The following is an 18,894-nucleotide window of genomic DNA, read 5'->3' as shown; positions in this document are numbered from 1 at the left end:
ACTTGGTAAAAATACCAATGAATGAGATAATTAATTAGCGTTAATGTTATATAACTTAAATTTACCACTTGGACAACAATTTCTTTAAACAAGTGTTTATTAAGTTTTTCGCAAATGATTTGGCAGAACCCAAAGCCGAACCATTTATGACACAATATACGATAGTTATTAGGGTCAAATAATGTAGCTGTTTTATCTCGTTTGTGATGAAGTTGTTAACTGCAAAAAATATTGCAATTAAACGAAAGGTAAAATCATAATATCAGTTGGGCCGTTTACCATTTATTTCATGATGACCTTGCTGTTAGATAAAACCCGAATAACCTTTGACCCCATGACTAAAGGTCTTTTTACTAAAAAGAATTAACATCCTGTGAAATTTGAAGAAAACAGATGTTTATATTTGACGACTGAATTGCCTTTAATGATATGTGAATAATTTGCGAAATCAGTATAAACAAACTGTTGTGTTAAATGTTTTTTGCACACTTTTAACCACCAAAATTGAATTAAAATTTCAGTAAAGTTTCCTTGTATTCCGAATTGTTTTTATTCCGATTTTGAAAGTAACATAAATATCTCGTATATTTTGCAGTAGAACGCATTTATATTTTGTTAGCTTTTTAATTTGACAATAGTTTAAAATAAATTTTAAAAATGGCATCCAGCCTGAATAAGATGTTGCGGCCTTCGGCTATCAAATCCTTCGTAAGAAATTTCTCGGTTTCTGGACAGGTATGTCATTTACATAATCTATAAACTAAAATAAAAATATATTTTTTAATATTATTGCAATACAATTACAAAATTTAAACAAATTACTCCTAAACACACACAAAAAAATTTGTTTTTACGCAAACTGTTTTAAGCTAAGCATTTCAGTTAAGTTTAATTTTGTGTTTTTTTAAATGGAGCTCTAATATGTCAATATTTAACAACTCTTTTTTGGGGCACTTTAAAATTCATATACATTAAATTTTGTACTCAATTACAAACGTCTTTGGCTAAACAATGTGGTTAAAATGTACCTATGATTTTTTAGATAAAATTCCTAAAACTTGATTTTAGAGCAATTACAAGGTTTCGGTTCTTGGTGCCTCCGGTGGTATCGGACAACCAATGTCACTTCTCCTGAAGCAGACCCCGGCCATCAAACAATTAGCGTTATATGATATCGCACACACCCCTGGGGTAGCGGCAGATCTCAGCCACATCGACACCGCTGCCCAAGTTTCTGGTAAAAAAATGAAAGGAACATTTTAAATTTGTCTTGGTTTAGTGAAAAAGATATTAAAAAAACAAATCTTTTAAATTGCCACTTTTTATTTGGAGCATAATGGTTGAAGGTTGTACAAGTCTAAGACGTAGTAAGAATATCAAAGCCCATACAGAAGTAGCATTTAGAGAGATGTTGAAAATGAATAAAGATATATTCCAAACGTTCAAAATGATACTTACTTTTGTATGGGCTTCGGTATTCATTTCTACGTCAACTACAACCTCCAACCATTATCTAAGATTTATTCTAAACGTTCACACAATGCTACTTCTGTATGGGCTTTGATATTCATTCTACGTCTTAGACTTGTACAACCTTCAACCATTATGCTCCAAATATAAAGTGGCAATTTAAAAGATTTGTTTTTTTGAGATGTTGAAAATGAATATTTAAAGAGATATTCAAAATGTTCAAAATTATAGGAACTTCTGTATGGGCTTTGATATTCTTGATATTTTATGTAAAACAGATTAAATGATTATTTTAAACCAAAAAATCTTGTATTTGTCATAATGTCATCTAAAATAATTTAAATATAATTTTAAAGCAAATTTGTTTGTCATTAATTAGCAACAAATACTGTCCACTGTTAGCATAAAACAGGAACGTTTACCAGGTGTTTATAATTGTGTACCATTTTTATATCAGGTCACATGGGAATGGAGCAGATTGGTGATTGTCTTACTGGAAGTGATGTAGTTGTTATCCCTGCCGGTGTACCAAGAAAACCAGGTAAAAAATGTGGTATATGTGGCGGCTTGTGGCCTTCGCCATATTGGTTATAGTCACTTAATTACAGGCGCTTAGTATGTGTTATTACCCTTCAACAAAACGTGCTGACATTAAAAGTTAACTAGCACAACCGCTTCGAACAACAATCAGTCGGCAAGGTTTAAAACTTTTAACTTTGCCTTACTGACTGATTGTTGTTCAAAGTGGAGCGCTTCTCCAGCTATTAATTACAAAAAAAAATTGTTATATGGGTAGAATGCTCATTTCTACAAAATAATATGGTACCAGGTCATGTTTACCAAGCTTCTTAGTTTTAAATGTATATATCTCTTTTTTTAGGAATGACTCGTGATGACTTGTTCAACACAAACGCCAGTATTGTGGCCGACCTGTCAAAGGCTTGTGCCAAGCATTGCCCAAAAGCTTTCATCTGCATTATTTCCAATCCGGTAACTTTAAACATAACATTATTTAAATACATGATATTTTTGAACAAAAAGTAATCTGATAAATGTATTTATATTTATGTTCATTCTCTACAATCAGCCATTGTGTTTAGAATAAGATAATTTGCCGGAATTTTTAAAGGCGTTATACTTTGAAACAAAAATTGCCTTGTATAGAATCTGATGTGTTAATTTGTTAGGGGTGAATAATTTTGATGAATTACAATTGATTCAATGCCCAATTTGTTTTGACGAATGAAACCGGCCCTACCTAGTTAAAGTTAATTTGTAAAATGGGTCAATTTGCATGATTGCAGCAAACTCAATTGTCGGGCGATTTTGGCGCTGGTCATTTGTTTAAATGCCTAGACTGGGAGTAAAAACTAATTGGCACTTGCAAATTTTTACAGATTCTTTGGCCAATTTGATAAATAAAATATAGCAATTTAGGTTAATGGGATACATTTAGTTTTTTGTGCCTAATATTTGATAAAAGCGACATTTAGCAATTTACAGACGTTTCAGCAATAACTCCTGCCATCATCAGTGTAAAAATCAAGTGAAGATAAAGATTATCAAATATTATGGCTTTTATATTTTTATTGAAATTACTAAAGAAACCCGTGTATTGTGTTCCAAAGTTATCTTATTTGGGTTTTGAGTTTTAACAAAATAAAATCATTCTACTTCATGTCACTTCACTTTGGGAATGACTCTTCTAGACTTTTAAATTTTTTTATCACTTGTTAAAAACCTTTTAATAAAGCAACATGAAATATTGTTGTCAGGTCAACTCAACTGTGCCCATTGCATGCGAAATGTACAAAAAAGCTGGTGTGAGTGACACTAGTCGGATCTTTGGTGTCACAACTTTGGATGTGGTTAGGTCAAATGCTTTCATCGCAGAAGCTAAGGTACGTTAGAAAAATAATAATTACCTTTCTATCATATGGTAAACTTAAGTGCTCATATTATTTTTATATCAGATTTAATAAATCTTCGTCACAACAAACTATATGTGTATGTTTTGTAATTGATCTTGTGGTTAACTGTTACAAAAAATTTAAAGCATCCAATCAGAACATTACATAAGTCATTTTAAGACATACTCCTAGAAACCTTTTTTTACATACCCTTAACCAATTTATTTTTTCAGGGATTGAACGTCTCGCAGGTGAATGTCCCTGTTATTGGTGGTCACGCTGGCGTAACAATCATACCCCTGATATCGCAATGCAACCCATCGGTGTCATTTGACGAAAGTGCGCTTAAAAAGATCACCGAGAGAATCCAGGATGCTGGTACCGAGGTGGTTAAGGCTAAAGCTGGAGCGGTAAGACACTTTTGAAACTGTTTTTACACTCTGTAAAAGGGATTTGCATTTTACCCTTTTTTATTGGCTCAAATCATAAAATTATTTCTTCAGTTATAATTAGGGTTTAACTATTTAAAGCAAAAGTGTTTTTGTAACAATATTTTCAGCAAGCAACCTAATTAAAAAAAATATGTGAACTAGATGGGCCTTTTGTTTCGTACAAAATACCTCAATCTAAACACATCTCTGCTGAACTTTATTGCTAGTTTATTTTTAACACTATCTAGTAGTACCAAGCTTAATTTAAACCTCTACACAACTTAAATAGGTTAGGCGAGGGAAATTGTTAAGTATATTAAATCACTCAAAGGTAAATGGGAGTATACACTGATTAAAAGTATTCGCTTGGAAATGAATGGAGACTGTCTTTGCCTACTAATTGAAAACAAAGGCAAAGGCAAAGGTTATGTTCTGAGTAAGTTTACCGTTCTATTCTCCCCAGGGATCAGCGACGCTGTCGATGGCTTACGCGGGAGCTCGTTTCGCTGCTTCGGCTCTTGATGCGATCTCAGGCAAGGAAGGTGTGGTTGAGTGTGCGTTCATCCAGTCAACCATCACCGAAGCGTCGTACTTCTCAACCCCACTTCTCCTCGGGGTAAGTGCTTTAAGGCTATTATTTTAAAAGGAGGGTGCAAGTATAGAGAATTATCTTGAGAATTGATTATGAATCGGGTTTCAATAAGTAAAAATACTTTTATTTGTCGAAGTGTTGACAAATAACACATGTCGCCCCTCGCATCGCCTGTTTTTTAGATTTTAGAGGCTTTATTCAAGTGCAAAGTTTGTCTAATTAGGACTATTTTTTCAAGGAATCTTAAAAACATCTGTTTACTACAGACTTAACATAAAAGAGTCGTTATTTAAATCTTTATGCTCGAAAGACATTTTTTTCTTTTATTTAGGTGTTGTATAAATGTGCTTTAGGATTAGACATGCATATTTGAATTTAAAACTTCAATGCTGTTTTATACATTTGTCCAAATCTCAGTACAACTAAACTATGTCTTTCTTAGTTTTAAACGATTTTCATGACTTCAATATATGTATATAGTCATCAGTTTGCCGTAATTGCTATGTGTAAAACTATAGAAAACCCTAGTAGGCCTACCTATGATAGTACCTGCTGCCGTCGCCAAGTACTTCCTTTTAAAGTGACGTGTGAATTTCGAATAAAATTCGACTTTTTCACAAAGTCAGAAAATTATCGCCGTAGTAATAACAACTAATAACTGAACAACTTTTTTTAATTTTCAGCCCAACGGAGTGAAGGAGAACTACGGTTTGGGAAATCTGACCGCTTATGAGAAAACTCTGGTTGAGAAATGTGTGCCGGAGCTTAAGGGTTCTATTAAGAAGGGCGAAGAATTTGCTGCCAACTACCAATAAACAACAACAATCAGAAAGAAACGCAATTCACCAACATATAGTTAAAGTTTCGTTAAGTAATGCCCAACCGCTATTTATGTGTCCAACTGTCGCAGTAGTCTAGACGTCAAAATAAAGTTCCCATCAACAACCATTAGTGTGTACTGTTTTCAATGATATTTATTACCAGGTTTAGCTGCCTGTACCAATCCAAAGGGTCGCCGAGGGCCGTTTTTTATTCTCAAAGATTTTAGTCAGCATCTCAAAAAAATTGTTCGTGTACGGCTAAAGGTACACAAATCATTTAAATATTTTGATATAACCATTATTATTGGTGAAACAGAAGGAAAAACGCTAGGAAGGGTGTCGCGATATTTATGTTTTCTTTGTTTGGTGTCTTCCTTTAAATGGATTGGAAACCTCGGGATTAGAGCAAGTCTGGTTGCAGCACAATATCAACGTTTTCTTCTGTCGTGAAATCTGCTGTAAAACTTTTAGTTAAACACGAAACGCTGTCTGTTATCGAAAGCGGTCTGGCCTAAGTTAATTGCCAGGTAAATAAACAAAATTGATTTTGCCCCAACAGTTTTAAGCGCCTTTTGTTTTAAAATTGCAGGCAATATGACCCGAAGTATTTAGCCTATATTTCAACAAGGGAGATTGTTGCCGTAATGTCGAACAAAAACAAAAAAATGCTTTTGAATTTTAACGTGCATATTTACATTCCAACAATATAAGAAAAAATGAAATACTTCAACTTTCTGTTATAAAACTAAATGTTTTTCGTTATTTTTTTTAGGATTGGTGCATGAACAAAAAACATTTGCGCCCGACTCGAACCGTTATGAATAGTAGCGTCCGCTCAGTAACTAGGTCGGTTTCTAGAGAAGCCATTTTCCTGAAATCTGATATTTGATCAAACGAGACATTTGCTCGTTACAACCTTAAGCGATTGTCAGTTGGCCCTGCATTGTTTTATTGAATACGTAGCTGTTGTCAGTAAATATTGTTGTAGTTTAAAACGTTTAAATCAATGATTTGCTTGATGCAGATTTTGTCAGAATATATTTTTTATTGGATTTTATTAACTATGAATGTCCACTCCAGAAATTTTACAAAATGTTGGGCTTTACTTTATAAAGGTTGTGCAGCTAGACACTAAAGTCCACTTTTTTAATTCAGTTAAATTTTATGATGGGACATCTAGGCATAGCAAATCTGCAAGTTGCAGGTACTAGGTACACACCCAAGATTTTTTTACACAGTTTAAATTTGGAAAAATGTAGATTTTTTTTTAATTCCAAACATTTTATTTCCAAAACAAAATCTCAAAATTTGGTTCTGCACATCAAAAATGTCGACTAGAAGTGCCATGAAATGCAGACTTGGCTCACTTGGATTTCAATTTTTAGTGAATCAGACATTTGTAGGACTAGGACCTAGGTCTAATCCAGATTGGAAAGTTTGGATTCTGTTCGGGGGAGACGATTTTGCAGCTTGAAATTGCGCGGTTGTAGTTACATTTCTGCCCAAATTTGCGCGGCTGTAATAGCGTTATTTGTAAAATTTGGACAGCTGAAAATGGAGTATTATACTAAAAACCGTTAGTGCTACGAAAGTTTTGCGCATTTCAGCGATTCTTCGCTGATCGCATTTAATGTTGATTTTACATAAAATGCGCGGCTGTGACCACGGCTGAGTGGGAAATAGGCCTTACTTTCCAACCTGTCTAATGTTGCTTTACAAGTAGGCTAATTTGACAAATAACTTGACCAAACTAAAAAACAGAGTGTTATTCAAACATGACTTAAAGAAAAAACAACCATAACCGATGTTATCATAGTGATAAATAGAATATTTATCTTAGGAAATAGTTGTATAAAAACATGTATTGCTCATAGTTTTTATTTATACAAAGAGGGTAGGTTAGAATATGGGTCGTCCAAGAGTTATTCGTAACTTTTCCAAGTCGGTTGATGTAAATCAAGGCAAATTATGTGGAAGCAAGACTGCCTATGGATCAACATACATTGAACACAGGTTGGCAGTTTTTTTTGTAACTCATAAATATATTATTCGTAAGTGATACTGGTTGAAACGTGTCTTCAAATATCCAATTTAAATGATTTCCACAACCTGTTTGGCATTTCGTATAGCAGTTCTTCAAACACTGTTTAAAAACAATAGTAGGCTATGTTTGTCTTATTTTTAAAAATTAGGCTTAAATTAGAAAGGAGTAGTTCAATTAGGAATGATAAAGATTAGAAACTATTAATTTTCAAAAAATAATAAAAATGGTTGTTAATTAGACATTGTGTTGTGTATGTAGAAAAACTTATTAAAATAAAGCTTCAGACTTTCGAATGTACCGATATTGTAAGGTATACCAAATTTGTGTTATAAAATGCATTAGTAGTAGTATTATTCACATTAGAAATTCATGTAATTTATTCTCATTTGCTTTCTTTACCTTAAAATTTGATGAATAAATATTAAAATTACTATTTTTACAAGCCATAAAGTACTTTATTACCAGCTAAAAAAAGGCTTTAAAATTTATATATATTATAACCATGTTTGACAGCTGTTTAATTTAATTTTAAAAACTTGGCTTTTTATCAAAGAAAAAACAACTTTAATGTTTACTAAAACTAAATGCATAAGTTTCAATGAAATATTTTTTAAGGGATTTCAAGCCCCCGAAAACATTGAAACCACCTCAAACCCCAGTGAAACCGCGGTACCCAGCAATGCAAACTGAAACGACCACAATGAAGAGTTTTGTAGCCAAGGACATGGCAGCGAAAAGGGAAATGATAATTCCGGTTGGTGAATTACGAATTAAAAGTAACATTCTGCTGTGATGATAAACCCATTGGCCTGTAAGATTAATTCAATATAGAACTTTTACAATCCTAAATACATCACCAAAAGCATTTTTACGTAGCTTCTTTTGTTTTTCTTTCAAATATTCTGGTAAAAAAATTTGGTGTTTATTTAGGTTGTAATTTGCAGCGCTTAAAGATTAAAGTGTTAAAATGTGCATCAGTTTTTTGGTTTCAATAAAAGTTAATGACTTGCTATAGATCAGTTGTTTGTAAAAATACCTAATCAAATTGTGTTTTATGTTTTAGGTGGAAAAGCATGAAGTTTCTGAAGAACCTTTCAGCAATGTAACTGAATACAGGAATGAATTTCCAGCCAAGCCAGTGCTTCCCTCCATTCAAATGGTACTTTCACTTTAGTTTAGGTAATATTGTTTTATGGAAATCTAGGTAAATATCAACTTATTTTACCTGCACTTGGTTTGTTTAACTACCAAAGCTTGAGTTGGGAATTGCACAAATATAAAACACTAATTTAACATGATGTTCTACCTTATATAGGTAATATATGGAACGTTTTGTTTTGTGAGACATTTTTTACGTTTTGTTTTGAGACATTTTTTTTTTTAAAGTTAACAAATCAGTTAGTTTACTAAAGAAGTTTCAAGATTTTAAGTATGCGCCTTTATATAAAATGTATTGACTTTAATACTAAAAAGCATTTTTTTACAATCACGGGTATAAAACAAACACAGCCTGATATTGATATTAAACCAAATTTACAGAATAAACTTCAAACTGAACATTAAAAGATAAATTGCAAAGATAAAAAATACCAAGTCAGATTGGCACTTGAAAACAAGGGGCCATAAAACCACTAAAATAAAGCATTTAAAAAAAGTTTGTGTTTTTGAAACGCTTATCATAACAGGACTTCCCACACATAGTGTCTTTACGAGGTAATTCCAACATTAGCTGCACACTAAGAGTTCCATCTATACAGGTTGCAATTTTTTTGAAATTGCAGTGTAAAAACTAATAAAACACAACCCACAACTGAAAACGTTTTGCCTATCTGATTTTGGCATTAAGGGCCGCAAAATGTTTTTAGAAAATCACAAAGGGTGACAGAATATAGCAATTCAAAATCCCCCATGTGAACAGGCCATTTAATCAGATCAAACCCGCTCTCCACAGCGTCCCAAGACAGACACCGAGCCCGAATCCCGTCAAGTCAAGTTCGACTCGCGGACCACAAACAAGCACGCCTACCAGGACTGGAAGCCCGAGGCCAGGAAGCGGTACGGGGAATTCCCGGCCTTCACGGCGCCGCTTATATACCCGGGCAAGCGGGCCATGCGGGACGACAAAGACCTGTTCCAGTCACGTAGCCACGCGGACTTTTCTTACAAAACCATCCCTAAACCACAGATGGTGAAAGCGGCTGAGCCGAACATTAAAGTTGGAGAAGGTATTTTGACTCTTACTTTAGAAATTTCCTTGAAATTAATAAAGCGATGACTTGCTTAGAAAGAATTTTTTTGTAGGAACTTTTCGCTAACGAAGATATGAGTCCCAAAAGTTGTGTAATGTTGAATTTCAAAGGTTATTTGACAATTACGAAATTACTTAAATAAAGCAATACTTGCTTGGAAAGAATATTACCGGTAGTAACTTTTTAAGAACGAAGTTACGAGCCCAACACGATATTTTTGACTCGTAGTTAGTTATTTTGACTCTTACTTAAATATTACTTTAATAAAGCAATACCTTCCTTAGAAAATAGTATTAGGAGCTTTTTATTGACAAAGTTATGAGTTCAACATCAAGTTGGATAAAGTATTTTTACTCTTAATTTCGAAGTAAAGCATTAAAAAAAGAGCGTTAAGACAGCCTAGTAGGAACAACATTGATCTGTTACGGTTAACCTTACAAACTTAGCTTTTTTTTACTGTAAGCTGGCATTCGACAGCAAATGAATCAAACAGTAGTACATCTATCAAAAATAAAGTTTAAATGGCGACATCGAAGAGTTACAAACTTGAAAGTTTTAAATCGCGAACTGCGATCAATTTTGCGATCACAACATCGTCACGGAACGACGTTCTTTTATTCAGTAATCTTGAAACCACTCAAGATATTTCAACTCTCTGAGTGAAAAGGTTCAGCATTCAAAAACAGTTTTGTTGCCTTAAGAAACCCACATCGTACAATTTGGTCTTTGTGCTTGACAGCACTTTGATCACAACAACGTAAAACCGCTGCGAAGATATAGCGATAACATTGAGGATACTAAAGAACTAGTGAGAAGAATAACTGTGAGATTAGGATTGTTTGCTTAAATGTGAACACAATTGAAAACGCTAAGAATTCATAATCCTCAACACGAAAAAATGAGAGATCCGATCTATGATAAGGCCGAGTGTTGTAAAATCGTTAAACGTGTATTTAACTGCGTTTTATTTCAAACTATAGGGGTGAATGTAGTACAATTGTTTTACCTGGACAAAGGGTTGGTTCACACTAGACGTGTCTGGCGTCAACAAAACATTTACGCCTAAAGCATAAAAAACGCTTTCGGTTGCGGAAAGTTGAAATATTTTAACTTTTAGGAGCGAGGAAACTTTACCTTAACGCTGGTAACGCGTTGTGTGTGAACTGGACGACGCTAGCGTTTTGCGCCAAACGCTAACGCCAGTCGCAAGACGCGTCTATTGTGAACCAACCTTAACCCGGAACTCTTGGCCACAAAGTTGCGTCGTAACGCGACTTCTAAAACAAGTAACCTTCGGTTACCGTTCGGCGTCGTTCGCAAATATGCAACTGAAATAACTCTACTAAGCATTTCGTTACCGGTTTAACTGCATCAATTAGTTTTCGAAACACGGTCCCGACTTACTTCTAGCACTCTTTCTATAAATCGTAAATTACCGCAGCAAAGTTGATATTTAGACGACACTACTGAAACATATGATATTAGAATATTGTTTTATCAATTTATGACGGCGTGGTGTGAAACTATATGCAGACTATAGGTATAGCATATACATAATTACATATGGGCCACATGCAAAAGACTGTTCGTTGCATATTCCAAAAGGTACTGAAACTATTGTTTTTTTAGGCTTTTTAAAGGCTACACAGCCTCACGTATGTTTATGATTTCTTTCAAAGATTAATTCAAAGGCACCAATTGCAACTTTTCAGTCACCTTACTTCTCAAACATAATCGTAACATTTTAACCATCAAAGAAACGGCCTAAATAACCAGTCAGCAAAACAGCAGTGACGTCATTATTTTTCAAAACATCCTAAAATACAATTTTTATCGTCACACGGTTTCGTGCGCAGGTGACCGGAATCTGCAGACCACGCATCGCTCGACCTACAACTTCAAGGTCGGCCAAGGTCAAGCGGCGGTCAGCATGCGACCTTCAAAGAACGCAAGGTCAGCGGGAACGCGTGCCATGGAACTAACCAGCAAGTACCAGGCCGACTTTCCCAAGATGGGGAAATACCCGGCGCCGCCCAAACCAGCCACCCCAGCCCCTGACACCCTCGAGATTAAAATGATCAAAAAGTATGTCGTAGTGGTGAAATGAAGCTTCTTTTTGGCGTGAACAAAATTTGTTTTTGTATGAAAATTTGGATTATTATGTTTTAAAAATACCACTATAGGACCAAGCAGAATATATAAGCATTGTTCAAACGTTCCAATGTAATAATTCGCATTGTCGGCGAACAATGGATAATACCCAAGATTATACAAAAGTAGAATGTATAAACAGTTAATAGACTTTTTTTAAAGTCTTAATAATTGTTGATAAGTTTTTTAAGTATAAAAAGTGGCTATTTCGTGTGATTTATTGAACCAACAAAATAGGGTGACTTTTTATCTGAATATAGCGCCTTAAATGAGTTGCTCTAAATGCGTTTGACTATTCTCTGCTTTTTGATTCCAACGATTTCATTTTTGCTAAAATAGGGCGATAATTACCAATTTATTACCATTTACCACTCCGCTTTATTTAAACTACAGCATGCCGTTTGTGACGGAACAAAGGCAGCAGTACCACGGGTGGGACGTGAAAAAGTTCCCGAGACCTGATGCTTCCAAACTTCAGGACAACACCGAGCTGTCCCAGGAACCCATGCAGACTAAGAGCACCACCAATGTAAGGCAAATGCTTAACTCTACAGTGCGGCTCCTGGTAAAACGCCAGTGTTGTAATGACTTAAGTCATTGACTTGACTTAAGTACACTTAAGTCACTGTTTACAAATGACTTGACTTGACTGAAGTCCTTTGTCCAAAATGACTTGACTTGGACTTGAGTCTTTTTGACAAATAACTTGGGAGTAAATTAAGTGTTTTTCATTTAAATTTATCTCAAGTTTTGCACATTAAACACTCTTATTGCTGTATATTGCGTTTGTGTGTTTTTTCAGTTAAATTGTTGCTTGTAATCGGACGAGTTTACCAATTTTAATAGTTTAACAATTTACTTTTATGTCAATGACATGACTTGAAATTGACTTGCTCTCATAATGAGTTGACTGGGACTTGACTTGGGCAACCGATGACTTGGACTGCATGGGACTTGACTTGTTATTTTTGCAAAAGACTTGACTTGGACTTAAGTTATTTCAAAAATAACTTGTTTACAACACTGTGAAACGCGAATGAAATTAGGCTGGCATAACTTAGGATTGGTCAGTACTTGGAAAATCACTGGTAACATTTACAAACCACTTTAAGCCATTTATTTTTGCCCGAGACTGACTGCTTCCTTTCAATACAACCCAATATACACAAATTTCTGAATAACCCCTGTAACTGTAACCTATGTGTCTCGCTAAAAAAATCTGTTAACCTGTGTATTTTTGGCTGGTCCCTAAAAATCCCCTTCAATTGACTGGTTCCCTAACATTACCCTTTATTTTACTATTTATTTAAATATACCCCTTTATTAAATAGTTTCCTAACTAACCCCCTTTTTTGAAAAAAAAAACTATATATTTTTGACAATTGCCCTAAAAATCTAATTTTAACCCATGTTTTACCCCTCAGTTCGACTACGTTCCCAAGGAGATATCCCTGGTCCGTCCCTCCCCCGCAGACCGACCCCACAGTAACTCACCCGAGTTCGTGGGTAAGTTTCGAGGGGTGACAACCAACAAGAGCGCCTACAAGGACTGGGCGCCCAAAGCGAGACAGAGGTTCGGTGATTTCCACGAGGCTTGTAAACAGATCTACATTCCACAGGTGAGCAGATGGGGTAGTTCAAATAAAGTTATGTTAACCAGTGTAATAAAGTAAAGTGCTCCTCAACTTTTTAATTCTTGGACCCCTTTAACTGTTATTCAAATCTAATTTTCTCTTTTAAATTTAGTTTGCACCAGAGTTGTATTGAGTTAATTGGCTTGCCTTAAGTTCACTTAATTATTAGAAAATTGAATTACTTATCTCACGTTTTAAACGCAAAACGATAAGACTGTTGTTGTTTTATGGTATTTTTTAGTTGAGTCATTGTTTATTATCGAACGAGTTTACCAATATTAATGGTTTATCGTAACATTATTATATCAGTGACTTGACAAGGACTTGGCTTGGGCATCTGATGTACAGGTACTTAACTTGTAACTTTTTAAAGACTTGACCGGGACTAAAGTACTTTCAAAATAACTTGTTTACAACACTGGTTTATTACCAAGCATCTATGCCACTCGAAAATTTCTTAAGCAAGGTCATGAAATGACGCTTACAATAAGTTGCAACATTAACACAAGCACCAACGATAAATCACAATTACACTGCCTACAAAAATAACAAATTTGCCCTTTGAAAATTAGAAATTGCCCGTAGCTTGCGACACACAGTTAATGCATATACGAAAATCTGTAAGGACTCAACAAACTTTCGCCAGTCCCAAAATACTTCTAATATTAACATTAGTATGGTAGAAAGAAGGCCGTAATATATAATTATTCGGCTTGGTCGTACAATAGAAATCTTATTTATTTCGATTTCTATCCCATTAGCTGCGGGCGGCCCAGGATTTCTCAACAACGACCAAGTCGACATTCATTGAGAAGCATGGTCGACCAAGAACTTGTATGAAACCAGCTACTGACACCATCGATACTTCACAACAACAGGACTTCAACACAGTCTCCAACATGTGTTACCAGTGAGTTATCTATGCTCGTTGTTCATTCTGTTTTAGGCTCATTCTGTTTTTGGTTAAATAAGTCTCATATTTTCAAACGGCGGCCTGATTAATTTTTGTGCGTTCTGCTGCTAGTATTTCAATTCTGCAAGCCAAAGGCAATATACGTTTATCAAAAGTCAAATTTTTTTTTTTTTTCAAGTTATTAAAAGTGTTTTAAATATTTAATTAGTTCCGTTCTCTTTTAATCGGTCCGATTAGTGCGATTAAATTAATTTTGATAACCCTCTATCTAACTTAGTGTTGTAATGACTTAAGTCAATGACTTGAATTAGGTGCGTTTAAGTCACTGTTTTTAAATGACCTGACTTGACTTAAGTCTTTTAGACAAATCCTTAGGTTCAAATTAATTGTTTTCAATAAGCATTTTTTTGTATAATTGGGTTATTTATCCTAATTGTTGGCCATAAAACAATTGGCTTGCAGTATATTGCGTTTTTGGTATTTTTAGTTAAGGTATTGCTCATAATGGGACGAGTTTACCCTATTTAATAGCTTAACGATTAATTTTTATGACAAGGAAGACTTGGAATTGCTCTAATTATGACTTGACTGGGACTAGAGTTGTTATTTATTTGAAAGACTTGGACTTAAGGTATTTTAGGAATGACTTGACTGGGACTTAAGAGTCATTTTAAACTAACTTGTTTACAACACTGACCTAAATTTCAAGATCATTTGCATTGGTTTATGTGTCACTCCACGCTTTTTAAGCCCACCTTTATTTATTCCCAGGTACCCTCCACAATCCGCTTACGAAATCGAGGACTTCGTCGTCAGGTGTTAGTCACTGTGAAGTCACAACGAACGGAGTAGCCTCTGGCCAGCAGTAGTGGCTTTAGGGCTGTTATTTTTTATTCACAACTCTAAACCTTGTCCTAATTGATACGCTTTTTAGGGTATATAATTAACCAAACGTTTTTGTATTAGCCTAGTTTTAATGCTTAAGCTTATATTAACCAAAAAAAATTGTCTTAACCGCATACCCATTTATTTTACAATATAGAACTCAATTTACTGTAAAATAATGTGAAACCTGCCCGTTTCTGATTGCCAACAATTTAGTTTAGATTCACCTGCCGCATTTTAAAGCACTTTCATCAGAGCACTTCAAACCTTAACAACGAGATTAGTTGAAACACCTGCCACCTGCAACTAACCTAGCTTGTAGCTCACATATATTCACGTAGTAAACTGTACAGTAGCTCCAGTGTCACTTTCAGTTACCTATATATTTCTTCCAGTTACCTATAGCTTTTGTCACTTTATGCCGTTTAATCTGGACTTGGTTATATTCGCCGAAAACAAAGCGTAGGCCGGGCTTTAAAAAAAGGTATTTTTCGTAAATTAACCGGTTCTAGTATTCAGGAAATAAACACATTTCATTTAGAAAAAAAAATCTGACTCAATACCTAGGCCAACGTTTCATAATGTTTTAATTGGCCAAAATATATACCCTTTTTTATTGTGACATTACTGATATTTTAACGTAAGAATACGTCACAAAAGCCACTGATTTTAAAATAAAAAATATTGTTTATCTACTGTGATCCCGTTTTTGGTTCTTTAGGTTTACTTGCTTGCTTTGTTGAACCTCTTTCAATCCTAACAATGACATGTTCTTACATCACAATCTTTTATATCCATTATTCTTGTTGTTCTTCTATACAAAGTGTCATTTTTTGAAATTATGTTTTCACACTTTTGCTCTGACAATTAAGTTTTTCTTACTTCTATATTTCATTGTGATAGAACCATGCTTTAACTGTTACGTGGACAATCTTTTTCGAACCATGTCATTCTACTATTTGCGTGTTTTCTATAATTTGATGCGTTTTATTTCTATAAGCTAACCTTGTACTGTGAAACCATAGCGGATTCGTTTTTACCTTTTTAATAAACTTACCTGAAAAGAATCAAAGTATGAGTTATTTAGAATGTCGTAATATATATTTCAAGTTGCCCTAGAAAAGTAGTTGCAAACATAGTTTCTAAGGTATATTTGCCATCTGTATTAGTAGGACTAGCTCAGCAAATTAGAAGTGTTAGAGAAGAATTTGCACATTTGGATACCAGTAATATATATGTTTTTTGTTATTTGCTGGTGGCGTCATATTATAAAAATCATATAACAAGAAAAAATATAACAACAACACACATTTATAATAAAACAAATCATACCATTGGCGAAGCTTGTAATAGTAAGACTTGCAAAAATAATCTTTTAATCAAAATACAAAAAAAAATGGCTAATAATAAATTAACACAGGTCTAACTCACACTTTATCGAAATAGGAAATGACATACTGTAATTGCCAATCAAATCAAGATACACCCAATCCTGTTAAACACTTTTGTTTAAATTAAGAGATAAACTGGTTGTTTTTTTTGGTCTAGGTTAAGGTAATCGATGAAAGTTAGCAGGAACGGTGCGAAACGAAGTTCCGGTAAAAAGTTCTTTTTTTCATGGAATGTCCTCTTTTACAAGCCTATCCCGCAAATGTATTTGCACTAAGATTTGTGCCCAGCATCGAATGAACTTCACGTTTTCCTAAGGGTATTTGTTTTCGAAATATAGTTATGACATGACTTTGTGACGTCATATCTAAATGTTTTTAAGCGTTTCGGTAGGTAAATCCCCTGAGTACAAGTAATAACTAATATCAGTCATTATACCCTTTTCATTGCTCGCTAAAGTGGCAAAATATCCTAGGCGTTGTTATTAGGTTTTAATTTGGAGGCCGTTATTCCTAAAATTCATCCAAGTCTTCAAAACCGCTTGGAATCGATAGAGCGATATGAATAATACAATAAGCGATATAGTCCTATTCAATCTCACTAGAAAGAAAGGCTTGTGTATTGCAAGACTAGATGAAGTTATTGTATAAACTTTGCTGCATATTTTATGAGTATTCGTTTAACGCCGTGTCGCCTTATCAGTTTACTGCATCAGGGATGCGAAATTAAAACGCAAAACCTGTCAAGTGTTTTAGGAGTTATAGCAAAGCCGGCAAAAATATAGAAATTCAACATGGAGATAAATGGTTTAGAGAAGGGATTTCCAAGATTTGAAACACTATAAGGCTGTTGACGAAACCCTCCTTTTCAAAAGAACCGATCACCAGAAAGTTTCGCAAATCTACGTCTACATTGAGGAGAGAATTATTTAAACACAAAATGTACATTAAAGAAATCTGTCTTATTTGATAAAACCTAGGATTTTTAGTGCACTTATGGACCCCCTTCACCCTTTCAACGGAACACCGCCTTAAAAGTTCTGTCCTATTCGTTTTACAGTTATTTTTTGTAGATTCTTATAGGAATACCTGGAAGTATTATTTGGTAAATATGCTACATTGCTATTCGTAAAGGGTTTTCTATTTGTGTATTGGTAATAATAAAAATTAAAACCGTAAGTTTTTATTTATTGTGCCTCATTAACAAGTTTCTGTGGTTTACCTATGGCTGGGGTTCGTAAACTGGGGTCCATAGACTCCTTGTGGTACGTGGACTAGTTCAAGGGGGTGCAAGAGACATAATTGAAATAGGGTAACATTCAAAGAATGGTATCAACTAAGTTTAATACAAAAATAAAAAAAATGCTTGGGTGCTTTTTTCTAGATCTTGGACATCAGTTTCACATTTGTTTGACCGAAAACAGCAGATTTATTAAGTCTGTTTGTTCAATGACGTCATATGTGACGTCACGTTCATGCCGACTCTCATCCAAGTGAGACAAAGTGTTTTTTAGAAGTCTGCGTTAAAAAGTGACATATGGGCTGTTGGGAAAAAAAGGGAAACCAACGACCTATAAGCTGTTGCGTACCAGGTTATTTTTCACTTTTATGCTGTACCTGGCTTTCTGGTCCTTAAGTAAATTAAGTTTTGAATAAATACTGCACCATATGCCATTCTTCTGAAAAAACAAAAGTTCGGTTCTTAACCATTTTGTCAGTCTGCCATTTACGTCAAAATAGAAGGTAGATAATCTAGAAACGCTGTAATGTGACCAAGACATTATAAGATACAATCTAAAGTTAAAACCACGGCCCAGGACCCTTTAAAACGGGCCTAACACCTTTAAAGATTCATTTTCCCGACCTAATGTACTACTGCGGAAATCACAACAGTTTTGGGTTGTACTGTCGTAGGGTCACACACAAAACGGGCTTTTACATCAAAGAGACAGAGAGAAAGAAGGTAATTCTTTCAAGGCGGCATCGCATCAATTGTTCGGCCTTCTGTCGAGTTAGCCTTTAACCTGGAATAGATAGACTCGCGCGAAAAAGTAGTTTAAATTGCTTTCTAAAGCTCAGCGGGATTTGTTATTGGGTCTGGAGCAGACTGTAGAAACAATATGTATGTTGGGGGTAGTTTAATCGCATGTAAGTAGCTTGATAAGACCTGCTGGGCCAATTTTAGCATTGCAGCATTTAGACTTAGCAGATGCATTTAAGCAATACACACACCTATAAGGTTTTTGAAGCTAATTATGAGGAAAGTGGTTATAGGAAACTACGGATACTATTTTTTTTAAAGTATGCGTTTAAATAATATATTTTTAGTTTGCAAAAGCTGAATGGTTGATGTTTTTGTTGTCCATTGGATAAATTAGTCGTAACATGAATATCGAATAGTTTAAT

At 34.6% G+C, this 18,894-nt stretch overlaps 2 protein-coding genes across 2 annotated transcripts; both read left to right on the top strand.

Moving 5' to 3' along the window:
• Positions 1-593: 593 nt before the first annotated feature.
• Positions 594-5,349, top strand: LOC146166492 (malate dehydrogenase, mitochondrial-like). The gene is made up of 8 exons (XM_083382748.1): positions 594-735; positions 1,069-1,237; positions 1,928-2,011; positions 2,351-2,460; positions 3,246-3,371; positions 3,614-3,790; positions 4,275-4,427; positions 5,087-5,349. Exons 1-8 carry the CDS (start codon positions 658-660, stop codon positions 5,216-5,218), a joined length of 1,029 nt encoding a protein of 342 aa, XP_083238874.1. The 5' UTR covers positions 594-657; the 3' UTR covers positions 5,219-5,349.
• A 1,727-nt stretch (positions 5,350-7,076) lies between these two features.
• On the top strand, positions 7,077-15,633 carry LOC146166491 (uncharacterized). The gene is made up of 9 exons (XM_083389119.1): positions 7,077-7,237; positions 7,884-8,022; positions 8,332-8,427; positions 9,220-9,493; positions 11,374-11,602; positions 12,062-12,197; positions 13,093-13,287; positions 14,064-14,212; positions 14,987-15,633. Exons 1-9 carry the CDS (start codon positions 7,131-7,133, stop codon positions 15,036-15,038), a joined length of 1,377 nt encoding a protein of 458 aa, XP_083245245.1. The 5' UTR covers positions 7,077-7,130; the 3' UTR covers positions 15,039-15,633.
• The last annotated feature ends 3,261 nt before the right edge of the window (positions 15,634-18,894 follow it).

This window comes from Ascidiella aspersa, chromosome 1 (genome assembly GCF_963924565.1).
Source record: "Ascidiella aspersa chromosome 1, kaAscAspe10.2, whole genome shotgun sequence".
Taxonomy (NCBI): Eukaryota; Metazoa; Chordata; class Ascidiacea; order Phlebobranchia; family Ascidiidae; genus Ascidiella; species Ascidiella aspersa.
The sequence above is the reverse complement of the archived record's forward strand: the minus strand, read 5'-3'. Positions and strand labels throughout refer to the sequence as shown.

Excerpts from the sequence above, each read along its gene's own strand:
- LOC146166492 (XM_083382748.1), top strand. The coding sequence starts at position 658 with ATGGCATCCAGCCTGAATAAGATGTTGCGGCCTTCGGCTATCAAATCC. Across the intron at positions 1,238-1,927 it reads CACCGCTGCCCAAGTTTCTG|GTCACATGGGAATGGAGCAG; the intron begins GTAAAAAAATGA and ends TTTTTATATCAG. Across the intron at positions 4,428-5,086 it reads CAACCCCACTTCTCCTCGGG|CCCAACGGAGTGAAGGAGAA; the intron begins GTAAGTGCTTTA and ends TTTAATTTTCAG.
- LOC146166491 (XM_083389119.1), top strand. The coding sequence starts at position 7,131 with ATGGGTCGTCCAAGAGTTATTCGTAACTTTTCCAAGTCGGTTGATGTA. Across the intron at positions 7,238-7,883 it reads TCAACATACATTGAACACAG|GGATTTCAAGCCCCCGAAAA; the intron begins GTTGGCAGTTTT and ends ATATTTTTTAAG. Across the intron at positions 11,603-12,061 it reads GAGATTAAAATGATCAAAAA|CATGCCGTTTGTGACGGAAC; the intron begins GTATGTCGTAGT and ends TTTAAACTACAG.